The sequence below is a fragment of the Netta rufina genome (genome assembly GCF_964035555.1).
Source record: "Netta rufina genome assembly, chromosome: 12".
Taxonomy (NCBI): domain Eukaryota; kingdom Metazoa; phylum Chordata; class Aves; order Anseriformes; family Anatidae; genus Netta; species Netta rufina.
This window is the reverse complement of record NC_140135.1, coordinates 7696886-7723232: the sequence shown is the minus strand read 5'-3', so window position 1 is coordinate 7723232 and position 26347 is coordinate 7696886. Positions and strand designations below refer to the sequence as shown.

Sequence of the window (26347 nt, the reverse complement as noted above, 5' to 3'; positions counted from 1 at the left end):
CTCTTTGGCTTGCATAACAAAGAACTACACCTGGTAACAAACATGACACGTGAGCTGCTTTTTCCGGTATTTTAGAAAAAGGAATAAAGAACAAATCTTAGATCCTACAGTCACACAACAAAATTTGATGTGAAGGAACTAACTCCCAGAAAGGAAGTTAGTTGCCCAAACCTCATTTGTGAAGGACAGCAAGAGCATTTTTCCTTCTTTGTAGAAAAGTAGGAATGACAGGAACTGACAAGGGCCTGGCTTTCAGCACTACGTTTGCTTCTCTGGACTGTGGTACCTTTCACATGCTGTTTGCTTCACAGTGAGTTGCTTCATTGTCTGTGATTTGAAGCAATAACCAGGCTAACTTTTCATTTACAGTCTCAGCCAGGAATGAGCCCTAGCTGCTTTCTAAGCTATGTGAAAGCACTACATTCAGTGAGGACACCTTAACCAGAAGTTTCATAGGGTTTTTTAAGTCCTCAATTTTACAGAAAAAGCAAAAAGTGTAGTTTTATTCATAGAACTATCACTGAGAGGAACTTCATATTTTATTCTACTAAAACTGTGGAAACGTTGCCTGATTCTTTTTATAAGGTAAACACATACAGACTGTTCCTTTAAAACACATGTGGACTGCTCCTTTACTTTGTCATTTAAGCAAGATGGGAGCTGTGGCACGGTTGTTATACACTGAATAAGTCCCTGCCACTTACACTACCACAGCTGGGCTTGCTGGTCTCTTATGTAAGCTTGCTCAGGTCCTTCATTTATTTTAGAATCCAGGGCATAGTCTAAACACCGTATATAGTAAGCCAAAAACTAATTATGTCAACACTGCTGTTTTCTTTAACAACATAAATTTGAATCTGAGTAGAGGAACTGTTTTGGTTGAAGTGCTTTTCCATCAGGAAATAGCAAATAGTCAAAACGGAAGGTTTGTTTGGGAACGTGTAGGATCTATTCCTTTTAATTCTCAATTTCGGGTTTGGAGGCTTTAATTAAGAATGGGTTTTAATGCACAGTTCAGAAATGTTTTTAGTTGTAGCTTAAAGCAGAAAAATTTAAAACAAAGGGTAGCAAAGCTGTTTTCCAACTACTTGTTCACTGTGTTCCCATTTTGTAATGCTGTATCTACACAGATTTATTCAAATGACTTTTGAATTATTCTAAAGTCAGCTATGCTTACATAATGTTTCACATTAAAATGATCACTAAGAAGTGCTAATGATCTCTATCCTGTAAAGCAGTTGAAGGGAAATTACTTACTCCAGTTAGCCTCTGCTTCCCAGTTTATTTCATAACACAATAACCTGCATTCACTGGGGCTTGGATCAGGACTGTGGCAGGCTGAGCAAAGTGAAGGGCATGCTATGTGATAGCTCCTGGCTGTTATCTGCCACAGCTTTGAAAATTCTGGCATTCAGCTGTAACATGCTTTTTATTCTGTTAATGAGATGCAACAAAATCCTGGAACATCTATTAATGTGCTGCAGTTATCTATGAGTTAAAGTACTGCAACATCTTTATCTGCAAGTGAGGTAGCTGACTTCCTAATTTAACAACTATTTATTTAACACCTCTAGCCTCTGCCATACCAGTTGTAGACCAGCTGGTCCTTAGTCCATCCTAACCAGAATAATAATAATAAAAAAACAATAAGGTCTGCTATGTGTCACCCTCTTGGCCACACATACAGTTGAAGGAGGAATGGAAACTTTGTTAGTAAACTATCATAGGGCTAGGTTTGTTTGTTGTTGTTTTTAATATATATTATTTCTGATTTTCAAGCTGAGCAGATTTTTTTTATCAGCAGTTAATAATACCAAGTTCCCCAGAAACTACGCAATAGAACAGATTAAGTCATGCTTGCTAGCAAACTAGGTCATCAGGCCTTCTTTACCAGACATGCTGTATTTTTAACTAACCATTAAGATAAGCTGTATATTGATGCCAAAAATTAATACACAGAGGCTACCTGAAAACCAGAGCACTGACGTAAAGAGCGAGATTTGCTATGAAGACTAGCCCTCAGCCGCCACATACCAAACAGTTTACATCTTCTGATAGGATGGCTTTCAGGTTACAATAGAAGTGACTGGCTGAAAGAATCTATATAATAAAAGCCTGAGTATGCTGTCAATACCAGTTTCATGCCAGCATAACATCTTTTGTTTCAGTAGATCTGCTATTGGTTTATAATGCCATAAAATGAAAGGAGAATTAAGCTATTTATGTAAGTGAGTTTATTTATATAACTGACTTATGCTGTATTATGTGATGGAAAAGAAAATCAAGCACATGGCTTTTTTGTGTTTTCTATGAGCTACAGAAAGATTTTGTAAAAGTAAAATTAGTAATAAATGGTTTTCTCTATGTATTATATTAGTAGTTCAGTCTTATCCACATGGAGACTTTATCATCTGTAGAAAACGTGGTAATAAGTGACACGATAACATGAAAGGATTTTAGCAGGTCTGCAGACGACCTCGAAACTCTGAATTCTGAACATCACAATTTAGGCTGTAAGTTAGTTCAACAAAGCAATTGTTATTCAGTCTCTTCTGTGGATGACTCAATGATTTGTACTGTGACTATTAGTACTGAACGTACCATCTGAAATTCATTTTGAAAGATTACTGAAGCATTAATGATTTAAAAGTGGTTTCTACAAGTATTCTTATCAATGAGAAGCCTGAGCTCTGTCAAGGCTAAAGAACATACACAAGGATTTTCAACATTGCTGAATTATTTTTCTTTTCAATGCTTTACACTGTTTTTCATTCCTTAGTGAATGATGGCTATATAATATTTAGGAAATCAGGGTCAGTAGAGTAAATGTTTCTGTAGCAGTTTGGCAGACACACCTTTCATAACTCATAAAGTCACTACTGGAAAGGCACAACTGGGTCACAGAAGTGCATGGTGGGATGCTGCTTTCCAGTTATGCAACCAGGGTAACTAAAGGTTAGAGAAAGCACTTGAATAACGAGCTTTTTGCCAGAAAGAGTGGAAGAGAAAAACAGTGTTTTTAAATGCTGGCTTTCTGAGCAGCAGCCGCCTAACGTGTCTAGTTAGGAGTCATCAAACCGAAATAGAACCGGATGCGTCAGAACTTTGAAGAATGGCAATTCAACATCCCAAAAGAAAAAATACATCTACTTGTATTCCAAAAGCAAAGCCTACCAGTTCTATGAGCCCAACAGATTATATTAGAGCCATTTGCAGCATGCTGCTCAGCTCTTTCTCCCAGCCCACAGTAACTGGCTTTATCACTCCTCCCTTGTCCTGTTACTTTATCACCCAGAAACATCTTCAACTTCAAAGAACCTCACATTTTAATTTCATTGTTTTTATCACACTAACCTTAACCTCTCTATTTCCCTGACAGCTTATAGCACCTTCGTCTGTTTCTCCCACATCTTTTTTACCTGATTCTATGTAGTCTACTGCATTACTTCTAATAAATACAATTACTGAGGAATTCTTACCATATTTCTTAGAGAGAAAAGAAGAGAGAAAGGAAGTTGTGTTTCAGCACTGTGAAGGTTTTCCAAGGTTTGGAGGGCTAGGACATAGCCCACGGGCACAAATTATCACATTAACTAACAAATAGCTCCCATCAAGTTTGGGATATTAATTACAAAGCTGAATGCTGTAGTGCAAAGAGAATAAATAAAACGGTTCTCTTTTAATCACAATTATTTCTCCTGTTACAGCTGCACGCCAGATAAATATATTAATCAAAATGACCTCATTTTAGGCATGAGTAGCAGTGTTATATAACCATGTTAAGTATGCTATTTTATTTCCCTCCCGCCAAGGAGACATGGTGTTTGTCTTACAAGGGTTCCAAATAAGTCTGGTTATACAGCAATGGGGGAAAGAACAGGAGGGAGAGACGAAAGCAGGAGAATTAGTAAGCAAAATGACTCATTCCCCGAGTGTAGAGGTGATGCTACGCTCCACTATTAAGTATTAGTTGCTCTATAGGAAGCTAATGTTGTCATCAGCTGCCTCAGTGCTCCTCATATGCCCAACGTTTTTCAGGATGGGAAAAACAGATGTGTTATAGGAATGGAAGCTCCTTCTTTTCAGACCCCCCCAATCAGATGACACCGGCTTACAGCATTCCTGCTTTGTTTTCAAGCTGTTTGTGAAGGCTGGCTCCATAAACAGGGAGTCTGCAGAATCAATCCCCTGCCACTCTTTTTGCTGCTCACTTCTCTGGTGAAAAGTGGCATTCGATTAATTCCTTTTTAGTGCCACCAATCGTGCTTTAAACAAGCTCACAAGCACCCTTAAAAGTAGAATATATCCCCCCTACACAACAAGTCTGAAACTCATCTAGATTCATACTGCACTACAGAAAAAAGGACCAAGAGGCGTACATTTTTGCAATATAAGATCACTCAGGCAGAGAACTCTGATAAGTGCTGAAAATGTGAAAAACAAATGGCAGGGTATGCATTTCCCATTTGCTCAATACACACACATAAAAGAAACACTGTGTAGGCTTCACTGCAGCATACCAGTGCGTCCAAAACTCAAAGGTTAGTTACATAAATGATAAGGCGTGGGCTTAAATGCTTCATTCAGCTTGTTAATTACTTGCTTTGTGGCCCGAGCCAATGTTCTGAAACAGGTTCATCCAATATTGTGTTGCTTCCTCTGCATTTTCATTTAGTGTATTAAGCTGAAGTGCTGGGAACAATTTGTTGCAATACCTAGGAAGAGTCTGTTTTCTTTTCAAGCAATTTACAGAACAAACTTCATCAGACTAATCCATGGATGCTCTTTAAATGTTCTCCCTATTTCAGAAAATTATAAAAGTTGCATCTTAGAACATTCTCTTTAAGCAAGGGAAGTGCATAAGCATATCTGTATTGTTGACGTTTTCTGTTTTGGTGGTTCCTGCCTTGTATTCTTTTTAATCCACACGTCCAACATGAGGAAATGAATGGCAGTGTGTTAGAGACTTCTCAAAATAAAATACTCAAAATATCTCTGGCAGAGAAGTGGTAGAAGCTATGTGGTAGAAACTATGTTTTAATAGTAGATGGAAATAGTTCCATTGTCAGTGAACTGGAATATCTAGTTGATTAAGATCTTTAATGCCATAGAGAAGAACAACCATTCATTACTTAATGGCCTAGCCTTGAAAGACAGACCACCCGTGTATTTCCTAAGATGTGCTGGCAGAAACTGGAGATTTGGAATTCCTTATCTCTGTGGCAATAAATCACATTGTGCTTGGAGCAAGCTGTAGTTATACCACAAGATACCTCATCAAGGTTGTACCTGGGAACCCCATCTAAGACGTACTTCAAACAACAGAATTTGTTTTGAAACTAGAACTGGGTAACTTGCTTTGTTTTCATCAGGGTACATTTGCAGACATCTTGATTTCTAACTCAGACATGGGCTAAGAAGTCTATTGAGCCCTGAATATGTCTTAACAGCTACAGTGAAGTGGAAACAAACTGAATGGAAGTATCTCAAGGGTTTTTGACTCCCAGTATTTCAACAGACTCTGATGCATATTCTTCAAACCTCACCTTCCTGTTTCTACATTAAGGCTCCATCTTTTTCCTCTATAATAAAGTTGCCAGTTAGAGACTTCTGAGTCACAAATGCAGATTAGCATTTGGATCTGAATTACAAGTCTTGAAAAATTAAGGTTGACTGAAAGAGGAATCTCATCTAGTCAATTACATGGACCAACTGCAAAATGCAGATTGTAGTTGCAAACATGGGCTGAAGCTATCTGGCTGCATGCAGTGCTGCGTGAAAGGTGATGAGATATATCTCATTGCCAGCCTACATATAACCTGTCCACATCACTCTCCAGATTTTTCAGGAATGTTACCTCTGAAGTCACTCATACCTCTTGGTTCTGCATTTTGGATTGCTTTCTCTACTTCTGCTGGCTTGCTTTACTTTTCCTATTTTATTATTTCCTGCCCATGGGCCGTATCATATCCTTTCATCAATATTTCAGCACAATGACTCCCTGTTGGAATCAGCACGGATTTCTGCTTAAAAATTGATAGCACAATATGGCCCCACATGTCTGTTCTTATGCACCTGTTCCTCTTAAGTTACAGTCCCTCTGTCTTTAATACTCATTCTTCAGATTGCTCAAACACTAGAGTATTCTTAGCTGTATTTAAACGATCAAATGAATACCACTTCTAAATTAGAACACACATAAAAAATGCCTTTTTTGTTAGCAAGTGAGACTCAACCACACTCTTTAGCTGATTTCACTATACAGATCACTTTTGTCTTCAGGCTAAACATTGTTTCTTCAAATTGAAGATGAAAACTGCAATTAAATATAGGCCACAGATGTTCAGGATGCAGAGGACAAAAATATAGGTTTCATAACTCGACAGTTATGCAACCAGTTGCTTTTCACATATTAAACCGAACATTTAATTTTATGCTCTTATTTACTGTTAATCTAAACACAAATAAAGCTCTGACGGGTCCTTAAAATGGTGAGACTTTAAAAAAAAAATCCTTCTGATCTATTTTAATCATTGACTTTTTTTTTTTCCTCAAAATGTTCATTGTTTTCTAATTTAACTTCAGATCCCCGAATACTCAGACACCCAGGTCTCCATTAAATTACCAAGGTACCTAAATAATGCTGAGGATCCAAGCTTTAATTTTGTTGCAGACCTGGTAAAGACGAGCCTATTGTAAAATAAGGTCATTATATATAAATGCTATTTACCCTACCTACCAAATCTCATTTGAAGCATCTACCCCAACAGTCCAAGTGCTCTCTGGGACTGGCTGCATGCCACCCTGCAGCAGTGAAACTCTCATCAAACCCAGCACAGTCATACATGCAAGAGACAATTTTTATAGCAACTGGATCTAGACTACAGCATTTAATCCCTTAGCAGATAAAAATGATCGGAGGACTAAGCACTTTCTGTACTTACATAAAAATCCTTTCCTTCAACTTAGCTTCCCTCTAGTAAATCACACATTAATTCTCTCACACAAAAACAAAGAAGTAAACCAAACAAGTTGTTCTGTTTGCAGACTGTAAATGGAGTGACAATGCATAAATGAATGTTCTTCTTACAACCCAACCATTTATACTTTTGGACTCGTTTTCTAGGGAAGCTTCAGTTATAAAATTACACTGCCTGCACATCAGCTCTGATAAGTTTTGAACCAGGTGGCTGATCTTTAACCATTTTATTGAGATTTCTACCACACCCTTTCAAACGTGAAGCTGCCAGACAAGTCACCCAGCGTGCACATGCACACAAACACGCAGAGGAGGTGAGCTTCCTATGTGGCTCTGGAATGGCTTCAATACAGAGAGGACAGCACAAAGTACAAGGGAGGGGGGACAAATTCAGAAGGAAATACAGAAGAGAAGGTGTGCAACTCTATACGAGAGCAAACTTCTTCAATTTCAGCATTTGCAAATTTAACTTAGATACTCAGGAGACAGTTGAATACTTTAGCAATAGGAGCACAATTCGCAGAATGAGAAATATAAGATAAATCCCTAACAAGTCTTTCAGTTTGCCTCTTTTTTTTTCTCCCTTTTTTTTTTTTTTTTAATAATGTCAAAAAACACTATCTGAATAATAAAAACAATAACAAAAAATATCAGAATAGGAAGACAAACGGTTTGCCCAGAGTCAGTAAAGGCAGTCAGTCCCAAGTCACTTTTGTTGATGAATAAAACAGGTCATGTAGAGATCACAGTCTGTATTTTAGATCACAGTGTGAATCTGCAGAACTGATATGCTTCATTTTTAAGCTGAAGAAGTTTAATTCAGCCACAGCACAGAGCCTCACAGTGCCATTTTGCAGTCAGTTTAGAAGTAGAATTGTACTTTGGAGAACACAGAGAAGAGCTAAGAGCCTCAGATTTCTTAGAACCAAATCTGTGCAAACATCTAGAAGAGATCTTGACCCTTCCGCAACATCTGGCGAGCTGGAAAACTACACAAGACATCTAATAAACTTGAATTACAGCTGCTGGTATAAAATACTAATTTGTACATCTGTTCATTCCAAGTCCTCGCAGCCTTGTAAGGACAGAATCAGATGTTCCCAACCCCTGAAGAAAATCTTCATTAATCTCTAAGAATCTGATACAAGTCAGTTGGGTTTGTCAAGTTCAGCCAAGCTACATGATTCGGGTCACACAAGTCGAGAACAGAGTTTTACTGGTAATGCCGAAAGAGACAGACAGAGAGGTGGTTGTTTTAAACCCCCTATAATAGCCAGTTTGAATCTGGCAGGCCAATTCCTCTCCACAGCACAAAGCAAGCTTCTCACAATTTCTAAATGAAGCAAAGTCCTTAATGCAGTTACTAAATGAGAAGTGGCATCTCAGTGGGCTGCCTCAGTGGATTAATTTTAAATGCATAATTCAATATAGACCCACATAAACCTTTATGAATAGAAATGGAGGTTATATAAGCATGTTCTTACAGTGTATACTGCAAATCCAAAGGCCAGTTTGAGTATAAATCAACTCTATCTTTTATTAATATTTTCACCTTCCCATAGGTTCAACTCTCTAGCAAATGTGCTAATCAGATTACTTTCTTCACTCATACACTGAGATGTCTAAAAGAAAAAAGGTACTTCAGTGCCAGAGACCAACTTCTTCCCTCAATCCTTTGAGGAAACTGTACACTGGGATCATTCTGCAGAGGCCAGCTGCATCGGGGACAGCTCAGGAAGGGCACTCAATGCAAGACCATCATTTCCCACTGGTGAAAGCTGAAGGTCCACAAGTCCTGTGCGGACCTGCATGTCTCGCAACATCAAAGGAGCAGAAAAGATGCTGGACATGCTTCTACTGAAAACCAATGCTGGGAAGCAAATATGCAGCCCCCTTTTATGACCCAAGAAATATCCATGGCAAGTTTAATAAGGTATCGGGTTAGAGTGGCATGTCACCTAAAAGCAAGGCAAAAGCTGTTTGTCTACTCCCTGCCTTCTCTGGAACCAAAACACATCCACTCCTCAGGGAAGCCAGAAGGAAAACTGGCTTCTTATTTTCATCCCTTCCTAGCTAGACAAATTTGGCACTTCAGAGATGCAGCTTTAGACACACAGGCACTTTGCTACTTCTGCTACAATAATAAATGGTCACATCCCTCACTTTAGCTATCCTTAATGTGCTTTAAGTATACAGCTGTTAATAAACCAAGCCAAAGATCTCAGGAAACCAAAATAAAAGAAGGCCTACCTCAACACCAGTTTTCATGTGGTAGATGAATCGTTTCCCATAAATGAATTTCTTCTGAACCAGTAACGATCTACTTCAGTGTACTGAAAAAAAAAAAAAAAAAAAGGAAAGAAAGAAAAAATTCAGATTAGTTTGATGATCGCAGAAATATAGTCATCTTTTTAGCCAGGGATTAATATTGCCTTGCAGCAAGGTAAATCCCTATCATCTCACTGAACGACTACAAAACTGATCTGCAAAACTGATTAGCAGCTTCACCAGTTAAAAATATGTTTATAGGTTACTACAATTTATTATTAAACATAATCAGATTAATTAAAGTCAGAATGTCAGGCTTGGGCTATTAGTAAAAATATTTATGATTGTGCACTGATAGTAACTGCTACTGTGCTACTGGGCTGTGTATTAACAGCCTAGCTTCAAACTGAACATTGTTTATAAGAACCAGAAAATGACAGGGGTTTAAGAACAAGAACAAAAAACCTTCAAATATTCCCAAACTTTGAGGAAACTCAGATCTGGATCTGGACCAGAGCATTACATCTGATTTACAGTTCCACAACCCACGGAAAAAAAACCTCTGATTCATATACTTGTTAAACTCTGGAGAACTTTAAATTTAGGTTAAAATCTAACTTTCTATCTCGGGTCCACTATCAATGAAAACATAAAGGAAGGCAATGGTGTGAATGACTGTGGAAATGCCTAGGCTGTGCTTTGCAGGGAGATGCAAACTTGCCCTGCTTTCCCTCCGAGTCAGGTGGACATCAGCCAGCTCTAACCAAAAAGACACTACACCATAGGCACTGTGGCACATCAGCAATGCCATACGACAGGTGACATTTGGTGACACCCAGTCTGGTGCCAACTCACACCCACGCAGCTCTGGACACGAGCAGAGCAAGCTGTGGTCAGCCTGTGAAATCTCCCACCTTGTGAAAGTTCAGTGGAAGAAGTGTCTGCAGTGACATCAAGGAACTCAGAGAGGCCAATAAGAAGAAGTATTTTAGTAAGAAACAGCTATTAATTACAAGTCAAGTTCTGGAGGGGCTACCTAGGAAACACAGATAGGTTTGTTCAACCATTTTTTCATTGCAAACTGCCAGACAGGGTGAATTTGGGACAATTTCTCCCCAGTTCAGCATAGTTCTGGCATAAGCAGAAGATTTGACCCTGAGTTATTTACTGAGACTTATTTTTGAGCAACGCAGAAACAAAAAAGCCCAATTATACTCTTATTTAGACCAAACTAATTCCATTGGCTTTAGTAGATTTGTTCCTGACTGAGAGTTGTTCCTGAGATTTGAAAGAAAGCCCGAAGTGCCACTTAGCATTGAAATCCTTCTTGTTATTTTACATTTCCTTGGAAAATTGCATAAAGTCTGTTCTTGCTTAAGTCACTCCCAGGAAGAAAAACTCTTTGCTGCAGTGCTGTGGTTAGAGACCCATACTGTTAATAAAAACAAATGCAAAAGTATAGCAAAAACACCAGTTCTGTCTGGGAAAATCATTGGTTTTATCTGCTCAGTCAACACAAAAGAGGCTGTGTGTGCGTGTTTCTAAAATTCTCATTATCAGACTGAAAGGGAAGGCTGACAAGCTGCTTATAAAGGCAAAGAAATCAGATGTTCCAGCGGCCTTGGCTCTGCACACTGCCAGCACCGCTGGCTCGGCTCCTTTCACATGGTAGAAGCCATGAGAAATTCATTTTAAGGACCAGGCTATTATGCAATGGCCTCGGTTGCATCAGCACAGCAAGGGAAGCACTGGGGGAAGAGTAAATAAAAGTTGAGGCTCTGTGCCTGCGAGATGGCAGCCGCCCACAGAGCGCCTGCAGGAAGCCGAGCCGCTGAGCCCGGCTGGGAGGTCTGCACGGGGAGCGCTCCAGGCACACGCTGCTCCGTCTCGGCTCCCCCTGCTATGCTCCAAAAATTAATTAGTTGTGGCAGATTGGCTACATCACCTGAGTTTTGATCTGTGCCTCCAGAGAGAAATCTGTATGAAAAAGGTTGGAAAAAAATATAAGCCAGCATCAAGAAATGGCACGTCCACTGTTAACTCCAGGGCCTTTGGTGGAGCTGCAAACAGGACTGTTGCTACCTGTGAACCGAATGCACCCGGTCAAATCAGTGGTACGCAGCCATAATGCCACCTGTGCTGGAGGAAAACCACTAAGCTGTATTAATGGAACATATGCAAGGCACCAGAGATCTCATCTGGACAATTACTGGCAGCAGCCCGTTCACAGAGCCCCTAGCTAAAGCTGTACAAACATTTCTTTGCCATCCTGCAGCGGGGAGCTTGCGTCTGGAAGTAAAGCAACACGTACGTGTAGAGCAGTGCGCCTGTTGGCGTGGAGGCAAGCATGCTGCGTGGAGCAGCTACTGCTCATTTTGGGTTAAAGGACCCTCTGAGACACCTCATTAAACTTGGCTTCAGGGCAATTGCACTTGTTTGGAACTTCCAATTGCCATCACCAGGTCCTTCGCATAACACTGGCTGGTGGTACCGCATTACCCAGGATTAAGTGAAGACCTTCACACCCAGCAAATGCAAACCAAACACGTCTCCTGCAGGCTTTAGGCTGATCCCAGCCACACTGACCTGGTTACCAGCCTCAATTTCCCACGTGGCAACACCCAACCTAAGGGCGGTTGGACTCGAGGTTGCAACATGACATTTTGTCACAACAGACCACGACACGAACGTCAGAAGGGTGATGTACAGCACAGAGACGTGCCCTTCCCAGGGGTTCCTGCAAAATGATACAGAGCGAAGGTCTGTGATACAAGATCCCAGCTCACCCAGAATTTTGCAGATGGAGGCAGGAAGTTTGCAGTCCGAGCTTTTAAGGAAAGTCAAGGAGCAGGAAAATAAAAACTTTCACTGTGGCCAGTCAAGAACAGGACTAGACCTGAAGTTAACCTGTCAACATGTCCACACTGATCCATGCCACAGAATTTGGGCTTTGGTAGCAAGTCACGCTCTGAAACTATTAGACAAATAGCAAGCAAAACTTGATGTTGATACTCCTAGCATTTTATATGCAATGTAAATATTCCTATTGATTGTTCTGTCACAGTACGTAGTGCTTCTTCACAGTCAAATCCCTTGTTTTATAAACAACGTGAAGCAAGGAGACACTTATTTTCATTAGGGATCGTAACACTAAGAATGCTTATGTAACCTATTGTTCCATCAAAATGGAAAGCACAAAATGAACCTCTGATCTTCTTTCATGAAAATACGGACCAGGTCACTCATCTTTGAGGAGAGCTATCTTTATCAATTGAAATGCTCTACTAAAACAGGTCGTGTATTTCCCTCTTCTTTGTAACACATATGATTTGAGAGCCAAACTGAGTAAACACTGGTTGTGTCTAAAACAAAGCTCTAATTTTATGTAGAGATACATTAATTTGTACATCTAGCTGTGACAGAAAAGTCACTTTATTTACTCCTGTATGAATAAAACATGCTTTCACAGCTCGCCAAGTCCAGTGAAGTTATTTCACCCCACACATAGACTTGGTAAAATGCTGACCCTTTGGGGGGCACATCTCCCCTCCTCTGCTTCTCACAGTGTCACTTTGCTTCATTTGCCCACGTCACCAGTGACAGAGCTGGCATTTAGGACAGCAGGAATGACGCACTCGCAAGAAGCCAGCCAGCAACATCTCCTCCTGCCTTGCTAGCTCTGATGGTGCCAACGACATCGTCAGGGAAGGCTGCTGCGAGTAGTTTGAAGTCTATGGAAACACAACACGGCCCCTGGGACTTAGACCCTTTTCCATACATTGCTGCAGTTGCTACAATGACCTTATTGTGTAATTTGGAAAAAGTTACCTCAATGCCACAGAAATGTATTCCTGAGAAATGTGGAAAGCTTCTAATTTTAAAACACTCAGCCTCACCCTACTGTGTTGGAAAAATACCTGTAAATCAAAACTGATTTGGAGGCCAGAATGGTATAACTGAGAAAATATAAAGGAGCGTTAACTTAAATTGCTTTAAAAAGTAGGTTAAAGTGATCTTTAAACAAGGCAGCATTGCTGGTATTGTTAGGTATGCAATCTTGGACTTGTTAGCTCTTCATTAGATTCCTGTAAAATATGGCTGAATACAAAACAAGTTACGTAAGAAGTGTTTCTGATCTCACAAATGAAAAGTAAAACTATTTAGAGAGAGAAGCTATGTTTTTTTAATGGACCTATTCTGAGGCAGAGAGAGGAAAGGCTGGAATGAGAGTTTCAGGTATGAAATAACCTTTGTATTTTGATTGTTTACATCAGTTCCTTCTTTCTGCTTTTTCATCTCTGTTTCATACAATACTATGTCAATGAAACACTACACATCTTCAGCCATTTCCATCCCTGCTTGTTGTTTAGTGATTATCTTGCTTAATAGATCAGAATAAGAATCTACAGTTAATAATCCTGTTTACACAAACTGCCTGTAGATTTTTCTTAACTGCTTCTAAAAAAAAAACAGCTATTAAAATAGCTTATTTTTAAATCCCTCCTAGTACAATAGGAATAATAATAGCATCTCACAGTTTCTGTAGTCAATAATCTGCCCCTCAGTCGGGAGAAGCTGCTAAACTTTGGCTTAGCTCCCTTCTGAGAAGCTGCATTTTTAACACAGGTCACACAGCAGTTCTATTTAAAGGGCTGCGCTGCTGTGGGCTCCACCAGCAGGTCACAACATGCTTTGATGTGCAGTGCGAAGTGCTCACCTACTTCATGTGGCTCCGAAAATGGAAAGAGGTCTGGTAACAGAGCATTACCTCCTGGACCAACTAACGTGGAAATGTGCAGATTGTGTCCAATGGAAGAAGAAAAAGACCTGTCGATGGCAGTGGGCATCTCTGATGCATTTCCATTCATTTACAAGATCTTATTGTCCTGATTCTTCATGCACAGGGGGAACAGATGGATAAAGACCTTCCAAATAAAGCCCCCTTCTGATACCCTTCCTTAGGCTAATACACACCCCACTGTGCAGGAGTACTTTGAATTAGAGCTTCCCACTCTGCGCCTCTTGTTTCTCGAGTTGAACTGTCATTCTTCCCTAGTCATTCACCTTCATCCAGCTATGCCCCTTCATTCAGCCAGCTTGAAATATCTGAGTGACCTTTTCTGTTCCTAGCAGATGCACTGTTTTGTGCTCCAGGTTCAGAATTTGCAGTTTATTTCATTGGCCTACTTCCATAAGATATGTTAAAAAACATTCTCAGTGAAAAAACAGAGGTTTCACTCAACCTCTGCTGTATAAACTAACCCAGACCGTAACAACAGCAACAGCTTGGAATAAATCTTGACACTTTGGGTGCAATACTTCTGGACAGCATAGAAGACACAAGAAGCCACTATAGCAAGCAAGAAATCAAGGCCAGAATCCTAAAAATAATAATAATAGTAATAAAAATGCTCAGATTCCCTAAATGTGAGAGGTTTCACATGGTAATCACTGACATTTTGGTGACAGTTGATGAGGTATTATTGTCAAACCAAGGTAAGCCTCTAATATGAATGTAGGTAGGCTATCACACACTAGAGGAAAAGACAATGATGGATGTGTCTTTCTTTTTAAGACTGCTAATCACATCACTGATTACTAATACCCTTCAGATGTATCACCTTCCAGTAACAGCTCTAAAGGACAAAGTATTTTCACAGGCTAATGTCTTTTCTGTATTGATCTCAAAAGCACTTAGCTGAGCAAGCAGGACAAACTCAGGAATTACTTATGCTGTAATAGACGTAGATAAAATAGATTTAATATTTCAAATCACAACACTTAAAAAGACAATGTAATGCTGCTTAGGGAGGCCCTCTCTGTCTAAACTTTCTAACAAGAAAAGGGCTAGTATTTAGTGTTTTCAGCATGGGTCATTCTTCACTATTCCAAGCACTTTCTTCTAATTATGTTAATTGAAATGAGTATTGGCTTCTCAATTATATGTTAACTTTAGGCTTTCTTTTATTCTTTGGGTATATTTAAGGAGATGTGTACACCACATTCTGTTAATGAAAATGTCAGAGTTGTGCTAGAGACGACGTGTGTAGCCTTGGAGATTTTTGAGTCTTTTTCCTTTTTAAACTGATTCATTCCCTCTCAAGCCCAGCTAATTGTAAGTAGATTCACAGCTGGATAATAATGCAACAGATTCGCTTTTTCCCAAGTCTTTATAGCTCGTTACAGCAAGAGGAACCTCCATAATCTCCAGCTAGGTGCATGCCAAATTGCTGTCTCTCTAATCTCTCCTGTAAAATCATCAGATTCTACATCTGGCTGGGATGAAGATCAACCTCTAGCCAGGCAGCAGTTGTTCTAAGCAGCAGAATTAAAATTCCAATCTGCAATGCCCTGTTTGGACATGTTCACTTATTTTCCTGCATGGCCCCACAGCAAAACTGAATTCACCATGCAAGCTACTTTTCCCCATAGCTGTCACCAATTCTCAGAGCCTTCTTGTAACAACAAGGTAACATATTTTTCCATACTTTATACTCCAAAAACTCCATTATATCATCAACAAAAATATGTCTCTCTCTCAGACCCCTCTTCTCTGCCTTCATAAAAGCCTCCATTCTCCTTATTGTAATAGTGTACTTATAAGTGCACAGTGAATTCTGCTTTCTATAACACTCAGAAGCTTTCTGTACTCCTTGGGGATAGCACTAGCACCCTCTGCTGTCACACACAAGCACCAAATTAAGTCAGCTGAAAACCTGGTCTTGGTACCACACAGAGGGAATCTCAAGGGACAGCTTTCTAGATCCTTCACTAAATACTCTGAGCTATAAAACTTCACAATTACATTGTTGGCAGTGTCTTGCCAATTACTTCAAAGCCTGCTTATTTTCAAAGACAGAATAGTGACAGTGTCTGGAAATAAACATGATTTTTTTTTTAATCATTCAGTAGGAGCTTTAGTTATTTGCACTCATCGAGCACCTAAAAGCTACACGTGGCCAATGGGAAATCAAAGTCTCACTAATACGGCTACCAGCTTTTATAAATGCAGCAATATATCACTGATGTTTCAATGCTTATCCTCTAAAACCATCTTCTAAACTCGTGATATATGAGACTTTGTTTTGATTTTTTCATCTACATGCTTTTCGTCCTCAGTTGCAGACAGAAACTTGAATACATTACCTCCAGAAATCCAGAAGGCAAGTAAATACCAAATGCAGCATCACATGGTTCTCATGTGCTTTTCTTCTTTTTTAAAGTGGCCTCAAGATGTCTTACAGCAGCTGGCGAGTAATTCCAAAACACATTCAGATGAGCATTTACAAGGTTTTCTGTGCCTAGAGGAGTGCTAGCCTTCGAGCCAACCATCAACTGAAGGAGCAGCAACTCACAAACAAAAGGAAAGCCATCAGCTCTGTGATGTTTCCAACTTTTAAATAGCTAGATTTAGGAGAGTACATTAGCCTGAATAGCTGTGTTGATCAGTCCTAGGCCACACAAAATCATCCAAAGACAAAATCTATGCAGTATATCCATACAGAAAGTCTATATTGTCCAAATACCTCTTTTTTATTTTTTCCTTAATCAGTGAGGGCTATCTATCGCTCTTCTCTTCCCAGGAATTACATCACTATCACGGACAACTACATTGAATAGTAAACTAAAAAGGAGAATGCAATACAAAAGCAGTTCCTTCAAGACTAGGAACTTCCATTCCTTATAAAAACATATATACATACCAAACAAATAAGAAACAATATTAAGATCAAAAGCAAACACAGGGAAAGAGTTTCTAGTATCATATGCAGTACTTTAGGTGAAGGATCACAGTCCACATTAACAAAAAGAGAAGAGTTTGCTGAATAGAGAAATGTGTGTATTTTACACAGGGTAAGTAAGCTTCTGATGGGATGTCAGCTGTACAAAACTTCAGGAATCAAAGCTGAGTATGGTCATTTACATTACGCTCAAAAGTTTCAGAGAAATACAAATGTTTCAGATCTTTGCAAGAGAAGATATGCTTCTTAGAATAGAGAAAAACAAGTAGTAAAATAGGCCTGGATTACCAAATCAGTTGTGAAACTCTTACTCTTCTTTGTGCTAGTACAAAATAAGCAGGATCTATAGTTTCAGTGAGCCTACTTGGGTAAGTGAGTTTTCACCTATGTAAAAAAAAAAGTTTCACAGTCTAGCTCCAAATTAATACTGCTTTCAGATGTCAAGATCTACATATATAAATCCTGGACAAGACTGGAAGATTGAAGTCTTTCAAATGAGCTGATCTGAAACCAAATTTTTTGTTTTGCAATTAATCCTATCAACAGATAGCTTTTTCCTTAAGAATACCTGCTGACTTTCCAGCTGAAAAGTGTCCATTAGCCAAGTCAGCCTTCAAATTTTGAATCGACTGTAAACAAAAACCACTTTATAAATGTGCAATGTTGCAAAAAATGAAAAGGACCAGTAAGTGCCATTGCCATTTAAACTACTAACATCATTTTATAAAGTTTCTTTTTCAAGCACCTACTCCCTTCAAAACCAATAGCAAAACTTCTGTCATTTTCAGACTGATGTTGAGCTACCAGTTAAAGCATGATGATGCAAGCAGGGAAGTGGATGCCCCCTTTATAACTAACATCAAACACACAGCCACATGAACATGAAGAATGGAGTGGCATTTGTTGAAAACAAGGTGCCATCTTTCTAGGTAGCAAATCGTTCCCATCAATAAAACACTCTTTAAGAGAGAGACAATTTGCTGATGAATCTCACAAAAAAATAAACCACAATAAAACACTATTCACCATAATTAAAGGAAGGAGTTTTTGTTGTTGTTGTTTGGAATACTCAAATTATCCCACATTTCCAAAGGTATAACCAAAAACGGAGTGTGTGCTGGAGGGTGGTGGTTTTCTAGCACATGAGAGAGAAAAGGAGGTAAGTGGCTCCGGGCCAGTCCAGCAGGCATCACTGAGCAAAGCACAAGACCCACAGCTCTGTGATTTCAAACCACACAAAAGCCAAAATTACTCCAACTCATAGTGCTGCTTCGATCCTACAGCTATCACAAGATAGGTCCATTAACAATCAGAAGCAAAGTCAGACTGTCCATCCCAGAGCATTACACACAAGTGTGATGACATCAATGCCCGTGAGTCATGATGCGTCAGTGCACAGCATCATGTCTATTTTATAGCATACGTTAATTTCTTTGCCAAAGCTACATTGCACAAAACACTGGGTCGTTCATAGAAACTTTAAAAACATTTTGCAAGGGAAATGTTTCAAAAGCCTGAAGCATGTCCTCTTAGAACAACACTGTCTTTTAGTCAAACGTGTAAGTATATAACATTTTGATCAAGTTTTCCTAGTAGTTGGTAGTAGAAAATGCTCAGCTTCCTAATACTTCAAAATTATGCCCCAGATGGCATTTCTTCACTGTGTTTTTACATACAACAGTCTGATCAAAAGTTCTAAGTCTCTTATTTTTCAAAAAATATCACAGTAAAGAAGTATTTAAATGGAGTTAACACAGCTATTGGCAATACAAAGAAGGATGCTTGTGTAATTTGCTATTGTACAATCTGGGGCATTTCACTCCATGCTTTGGCTTTCTTCTTGGCCAGGGATAGCCATGGTGGTTCAGCAGGGCTGCATGGTGTCAGTGGCAGGTTAGAGGAGTGTCTTGTTTCCTTTTCAACAGCAGGAATCACAGATGCTTCCTGAGCAATAGGTCCAACTTTACCTGCCAACAACAAGATATCCATCACTCATCAGAAGGCCAGAGAGTTAAAAGCTCAGTTTCTGCCAATAATACTTCCTTCTCTGTCAAGCAAATCATTTTACAGCCCAGAAAGTCTGTGACTCAAAAATAAAAGTTGAAGGAATTGTTAAACTGGGTATCACTGGCACTATCTGCTCCAGCTACAATGAAAGCTAGGACTAACTATTGCAATGGAAAAACTGACACTAAGCTGTTAGTTGACAATCTGCCTGTAAAAGAATCTTCTCCTCAGTCCCAACGGCCAAGTGTGTAACCCCTGATATGTCAAGATGTTCTTCAAAATTCTTCAAATGTGCAGACTTTTGCCCCAGGTATTTTTACAATACATATTCTTGGCTAATTCATTTTTTAATCTTTTCAAACTCCTAATTGTCATGACAGGGCATAGCAAGAAGTTCCACGGGTTTATTCTGCTCTGTAAGCAGCGAGAAAATCAAATAAGGCGGCTCCTGAATGTACAGGAAAACAGAAACAAAATGTCTAGAGGGCAATGATCACCCCAGGCTTGATGAGGACTTAAAAGTAACTGATATATGTTTCTCAACTCTGAGAAGTTTAAAGATCTACTTTTCAGTCTTCACTGCCAGCACAAATCCTTCTGCTCCAGCAAGATGATTAAATACTAGGTAGAGGTCAAATGTTTTATGTTCTTGGGCTTGTAAGCCAAGAAGGCGGGACTCTGGTGGAGCTAGGTGTTCCTTCTAATTGCAGCCTAACACAAGCCTGTCATCCTCACAAAGGACAGAAGACTGCAGATATGACTCCTTGTATGACTATTTAGAAAAGGCATCCTCCCTCCATCTTGCTTGAGAATTTTCAAGATTGGTATCTTCAGACAACCTGGAATGGGGCTTCGTGGCAGCTGTGGGGCTCTGAACAGATGCAGCCTCTCATTTCTTGAGACATAGCTCACAAGTCTTTCAGCATTGTGCTCTCTCCATCCATTTCAACCCAGGCACTACTTTATTTCTATGTCTAAGTCAAGCTGGGTAAAAACAAACCTTTTCTCATACTTATTAGCCTGCGTGTGGCATGTGGCAGGCAAGATGAGGCTGCTGTGCTCCAGCACAAGAACAGAGGCCACACACAGACTTGAGCAATGTTGAGTACAAGAAACTTGATCTAGCTTGCACTTAAATCAATGAAAAATGTCAGTCAGCTCTACCAGTCACACTCGTGATCAAAGCCAAAGAAGTTCCATATTGCTACTTAGGAGGTCTCTGATCTTTTAACAACCCTGGCTTGCTGGTAGTCCTTGCAGGAGGCAGGTTATACTTAGGAATACTGGAGGAAGTGTACCATCCATTAAAAACAGGCTGCAGCTCTACATATGCAGTAAATTTTTCAGAAAGGGATGTAGAAATTGAACTGTACTGAAATTTTGAAAATGAACTTTCACTTTTTGGGAGAATTCCTTCTTTGTAATAAGCAAAAGTAAATATAAAACCCTACATGTGCTTTAAACAGCACAAAGTAAAACAAAACCCCAAAACAGTGGCTCATCCCTATTTGAAGGCAGACAGACTTTGGGACAAACCTCACCATGCTTAGGGTGAAGTGAAAGAGAGAAGAGGCAAGCTAAGAAATCTTCACATGGTTATGGAAACGTCTGAACTTGGGCTGCCACAGAGCAATACCAAAACAGGCACGCTCAATGATGACATGGAGTTGTTCTGGCTTTTGCTGCTGTGTGCAGGATGTGTGCATTGCACACAAAACCTCAGCCACCCATCAAAGGAGAAGAAAACTGTTAATAGTTAACATAAGCCAAAAAGCAAAATCTAAATTAATAACTCCTCTGGATATTAAATTTACATCCTTTCTACAATCAGCACCTTCAACCAGACAAATTGCTATCTATGCTAATGGGAACCAAATCAGGAAAGAGGAGAGGTTACATTTGGGATTCCTTTTTTCCTACTCATGTGCTTACAGCGCTGAACACTTCCTAAGCATTAGGGCATGCTTTTCTGAGCAGTTGAGGAGTGGTGTTTTCCTTAAACATCAGCTATGGTTAGAGCTTTTTGCTGTATTCCAAGAGTGGAAGGCTAGACTATCCCTATAAATGCTATTATTGGAGGGGGATGTCAGGAAACTAGGCCAGCTCTTGGGGAGAGGTAATGCAGAATTTTTTTTAAATTCTGCTGCAAGGCCTACAAGTGGTATGAGTTCTAGTAAATGAGTAGCAGTGCACTTTGTGCAGTTCTATATTGCTACTGAAAGCTTTGTGGCTTCCACGGTTTGTATGATAAAACACATAGAAATCCAGCCTATTTGTGCCAGCCTTTCAAAGGAAGACTTCCTTTTAATCTGAGCAAAACTCTTGGCCTGTCTACGTCTCATCTCTTTCTTTGCACCTAAAACTGTAAGACGAAGTTGGCCTGTAAGAGAATCCTTTTTCTTTTTTTTTTATTAATTGTATTTTCAACACACACACACACAAGACATCAGGCTAGCAGCTGACATCTGATCCTCTCTGCTGTTCCACATCCTCAGCTGGTCACTACCTGTAGTAGGGGAGAAAGCTTATGTTGTAGCACTTGTAAATTCCAAAAGGGACAAAAGGCCTATAAACAACTACTATGGGGAACAGGCAGCAATGTACTTAGTATCTCAAATACAACAATTCTGGGTGCTGGTGGATTAAAAGGGGAAAGTAGTCAGGTGCATGTGCTTATTCTAGACATCATCTCAGAAAAGCTACTTCTCTGACATAGTGCAGCATTTCTTATCTTCTTAGGCAGCATCTGAAATCAATGGTTTTCAGCTAGCACAAGATGCTTTTACAGCTGAAGACCTGGCTTATGTCTATCTAGCTGGAGTGTGTCTCTGAGGTTTGGCACCACACTGAGTAAGCAGGGAAGGATAAGTTGCAGCCCAGCAGTAGCCCTGGAAGAGAGATGTGAGTCACGATGTCTGAGTCACACTCTTCCCCTGCATCTTTCTTACAGAGAATAACAGTTCTCTGGGCAGGAGAGGGGCCATTCAGACTCTGAGTTCCACCCTCGGGTGGAACTGACTCTTACCTTTGTAATTCTCGATTTATGTTTATCTAATCTTTTCTTAAATGAATCCAGCAATGGAAACTGAAGACCCTCTGTGTGCAACATATCCTATTCTGTACTTGAGTACTCTTATTGTTATGAAGGTTTTCAACCTCTCCAATGCATTTTAAGCTCATGCAGGGCATAAAAATTAGTCTCTTCCTCTCTGCAGCAAAGTCTTCTTCTCTAGACTAAACAACTCCCACTCCCATCAGTATTTCCTGGCTGACTGTAGGTCTGGAAGACCCAACCTTTTTTGCTGTTCTTTTTTGGACACTCTCCAACTTCAACTGCTCCCTGGAAAATATTCTTTAGTATTGACCTTTGCCACTAATACATAACCATATTGTTTATGTGCCATTCCATGAACTGGCAATGGAGATAAAAGTTCATCACTTGCTTTCTCTGCTGAGTGAGCAAACCAATACAACAAATACATGTGATGTAATACATATAGGACTTATATGCAAACTACAGTCTGAACAGGCTTTATATAAAGTATTCCGATTATTCAGTAGGTAGCAATCTGCCCCCATTAGCTACCACTCTCACCACTTACTTGCGTAAATTACAGCCACTATGTAAAGATGTAACTGAACAAGAATACCTGCTGCAGCAGAAATACTGGTCTTCATTTGTGGTTTCTTATCCTGAGAGCTCAAGCTAGAAGACATATTCTTCTTCAGTATGTTCTCACTCGCACAGATCACTTGCTACAAAAGGAGGAAGAGAAGAAAAGAATGCAAATAAGAAACCTGCCAGCCAGTTGCTCTCATAAAGCCTGCTATTGGAGCCCTGGCAGCATCTCCAAGCCTAACTGTGGAAATGCAGCAAAAGCTAGACAGGAAAAGTTGGGTGCATCCTATGGTAGGGAGAGACAGGGCAAGAAAAAAGACAGCTGTTACAAATAGAGGATTAGTGCACATGTAAGCAAGTTTTCCTCGCTCTCTGACAGATGGGGGATTGAAGGGCTTGCCCAAGAGGCACAGGGAATATATGCAAGAGACAGTGGAAAGGCCAGACCTTCAGTACACAGTTTCTGGAGCAGAACAGCAAATGCTGTCTGTAGGTCACCAAGAGCGAGGAAGCTGCTGCAACTCACAGCAGCTCTTGTATATTGCTCAGAATGTATTTATGTAGTCCAAGCCCTGAAAAGGTTCAGGTCTGAATAATGAAAGAGGACATATAACCCAGCTTTGAAACTAACCACTGATTCACACAGTATTCACGTTTGTTTATTTATTTCTATCAGTTGTGTGTCTTAATAGATTTCTAAGACCAGTCCTAAAAATCAGTTTCAAGTAGTGCTAACAACCTGCCTCACATCAAGATGTCAATGAGCAGTGTGCACAAATACCCACAGGATCTGGTCCAGAATTCACACCCAAGCAACTTCACTTGGTACTCTACCTCCTCTTGATCCACTTTGGTTGACGCTTTGTCTTCAGCTTTATGTTCTTTGGCAAGTGGGTGGCCCTGGAAACCCTTTTGTTTTAGTTTTGCCATGGAGACCCAAGCCGGTTCAGAGGAATAAGTTTCCAAATGTGGAGAGGAGACTTTTTCTATAAAAGAAGCATTTTTGAAGTAAAGAAGGGATTTAGGTCAAGTCTGTCTGAAGCTAAAGTGTTTTGTATTTTAAATCCTTCAGCATCTGTAACACTTTTTGAACACTGCAGAGATAAAATTACCTTCCCTGATGATTCTGTCCTTGGCAATAACTGTTTTTCTGTTTATTCTGGAGTTTTTGACCTGACTCTGCTTCCGTTTAAGTCAATGGCAGAACTCCCACTGAGATCATTGTGAACCGGATTTTGCCTTTGAAAAAACATCCTTACATTGCAAATTAAATGAGTAAGATAACCATTCTTTTTTCATGTAGGCTGTAAAATACAGGCTGCCTTTTCACTTTTTAAGTATTTTAAATTAAGTGACTGTAGGGAAAAAAGATCACACCTAAATGCAACTCCTAGTTAAGGTTTGAGTTGTTTCAGTCTGGAAAAATAACTACAAAACAGAAGCAGGTTTTAAAAAGCTATATTAAAACTCCAACTACATGCAGAAATAGGTTGTACCAGAAATGTTTCAGATGCCCTTAAGCTATTATTCTGTTATTGTTCTTGCTGGAACACACCCCTCAGTAAGATAAGCCAAGAATTCTCTTGACTGACCAAATGATCAAGCTATTAAATTTCAGTGCTAACAAACTCAAGGCTGAACTCAATCCTTTTCAAGAGGATTTCTATCCCTTGTTTGCCATTCTGTCAAGGGTCTTATATGATCACTGTTTTCTACAATGTTTTAATAAAAATACGATATAAATACCTGAAGGTTTACTACCATTTTGCTTCTTTGACACTTCTTCTGATCTTGTTTCGGGAGGACTTCTGTCTTCTAGATCTGTTTTTTTAACAAATGATTTTGTGCTGACTGGAAGGCCTGGAGGTGGCTTCCCATTGCCCCCTGACTTTTGATCCTCCTTGGCTGAAGCAGAAGAAGCAGTGGGAGCAGCTGAGGGAATCAGCTTTGGAGACTCAGCACGGTTTTCATTTTGGTATTTGAGTAAAGAAGATGTTCTCCTCAGTTTGACCCCAAACGGATTTTCAAAATTTTGTGCTTCACGGTCAGCCCATTCCATAGAATAATTCAAATGCAAATCACCATCCTTACAGTCTCGATCAAATCCATCCGGGTTGTTTTTTGTGGATTCCTGGATGCCTGCATATTCTTTTGTCATTCCTTCAAACAACTCTGGTTTTATAGGGGAGGTTGGAGAACTTCTGTTATAGGAATCTTCCTTTGAATTTGAACCCCCTGAGAGAGATCTCTGCCATGCTGGTGCAATGGTAAATCGAACTGGTTTAGCAGCCGCAGTCTTTAGCGGACTTTTTACATTTTCTTCTGAAGATCGACTGTCTTTCTCTGTTTTTCTGTGAGAAGCTGTACTGCTTACCTGCTCCTTACTGTCATCGTTAGAAGAGATATTACTCTTTAATCCAGCCAAACTTGAAGAAGCAAGACATCCAATGGAAAGTTTTTCAGAAGTGTATGATGTGCTGGTTTGTTGACTGACTTGGTTACCCTTTGAAGCAGGACAAGGTATTTCTGCTTTAAAACTTTCATCCAGTTTACTGGGAGGTAGCACGCAACCTGCTTCTAACACAGGTGCAGCAGTGTCTTGTTTGTTTTCTGCACTGCCTTTGGATGACTGAAATTCCATAATTTCATAAGTTTCTTTGTCTTTTCTTGTTGCTGAACTGTTTTCAGACTTCAGAACAGCCACTGTCTTGATGTCAGAAGGAGGCCCTGAATCAGCTAGAGCAACCTGTGAAGTGCTCTGTGCAGTATCTGAGACAGACTGGTTAGAACAGTTCTGAATAGTTCCCAGGCAAGCTTCTATTTTGCCAATACACAGTGCATCCCCCTTTCTCTGGTCTTCGTTATTTTGGTCCACAGATTTTGCTGGGGACCTTTGCACAACATCTGCCAATATATTTATGGTCTCTGTTTCTGTTTCATTACTAAACAAGTCAGCTGCTACTATGCCTGGAAGTGCAACAGCTCCAACTTCAGTTTGTTGAGGTTTTGGAAGTGCAGATACTTCAATATTGGTATTTTGCTGATGTAATTTCAATTCACCAGCAGACTCATCTGAACAGCATGGCACTTCTGCACTGTGCTGTTCCTCCAGGTTCTCTGGAGAAGGCTCACGTCTCAGAAGGGGTGCAGCTGATTTATAGCCATGGTCCATGTCTGGCAGGCATTCACTTTCTTGCAGCAAAGTACAGAAGTCTTCTGCCACAAGCGTGGATTCACAGGAGTCAGGGGTAGCATCAGTGGGACATTCTACACCTGGCGTCTCCTTAGAACCACTTTCCTTTGCACCACATTCCACCTGGGCTGATAAGCCTGTATTAAACAAAAGAGAAGCACAAGGTTACAATTCAAGCACTGTTTGTATCAGTAGGTCATTTCAGATATGCAGTCATTTAGCATTATTTCCCCATGTTTGGCTGCCATTATCTGAGAAATATGGCTGTTGAAAGCATATTTAGAAACAGACTGCCCAGATAAGAAAACTAACGAGAGTTTGTAGTTTGAATATACCTAATGCCAGGAACCACTGAAAGTTGTTGTCAGCTTAAGGTGTACCAAATCAGTTGTTGTTTAGTTCTTTTTTTGCACGTATGTAAGGCTAACATCTGGATTTCCCTAGGTATTTCTTCATGTGTATGCCTAGAAAGGCTGCCTAGAATGATCGAGATGATTTTATGTATTTGAGCAGAACACCTCAGCATCAGGTAGCTCTGC

General features: G+C 39.9%; 1 protein-coding gene across 1 annotated transcript in view; it reads right to left on the bottom strand.

Moving 5' to 3' along the window:
- Positions 1–18670: 18670 nt before the first annotated feature.
- KIAA1210 overlaps positions 18671–26347 on the bottom strand; it is a 41554-nt gene continuing 33877 nt past the window's right edge. Inside the window, exons 9-14 of the mRNA XM_084294257.1 lie at positions 25748–25945; positions 24707–24937; positions 24362–24520; positions 23450–23601; positions 22647–22752; positions 18671–18956 (exon numbers count right to left, since the gene is read on the bottom strand). Coding sequence (XP_084150383.1) covers positions 18784–18956; positions 22647–22752; positions 23450–23601; positions 24362–24520; positions 24707–24937; positions 25748–25945 — 1019 coding nt within the window. The 3' untranslated portion in view covers positions 18671–18783. The remainder of the gene's footprint in view (positions 18957–22646; positions 22753–23449; positions 23602–24361; positions 24521–24706; positions 24938–25747; positions 25946–26347) is intronic.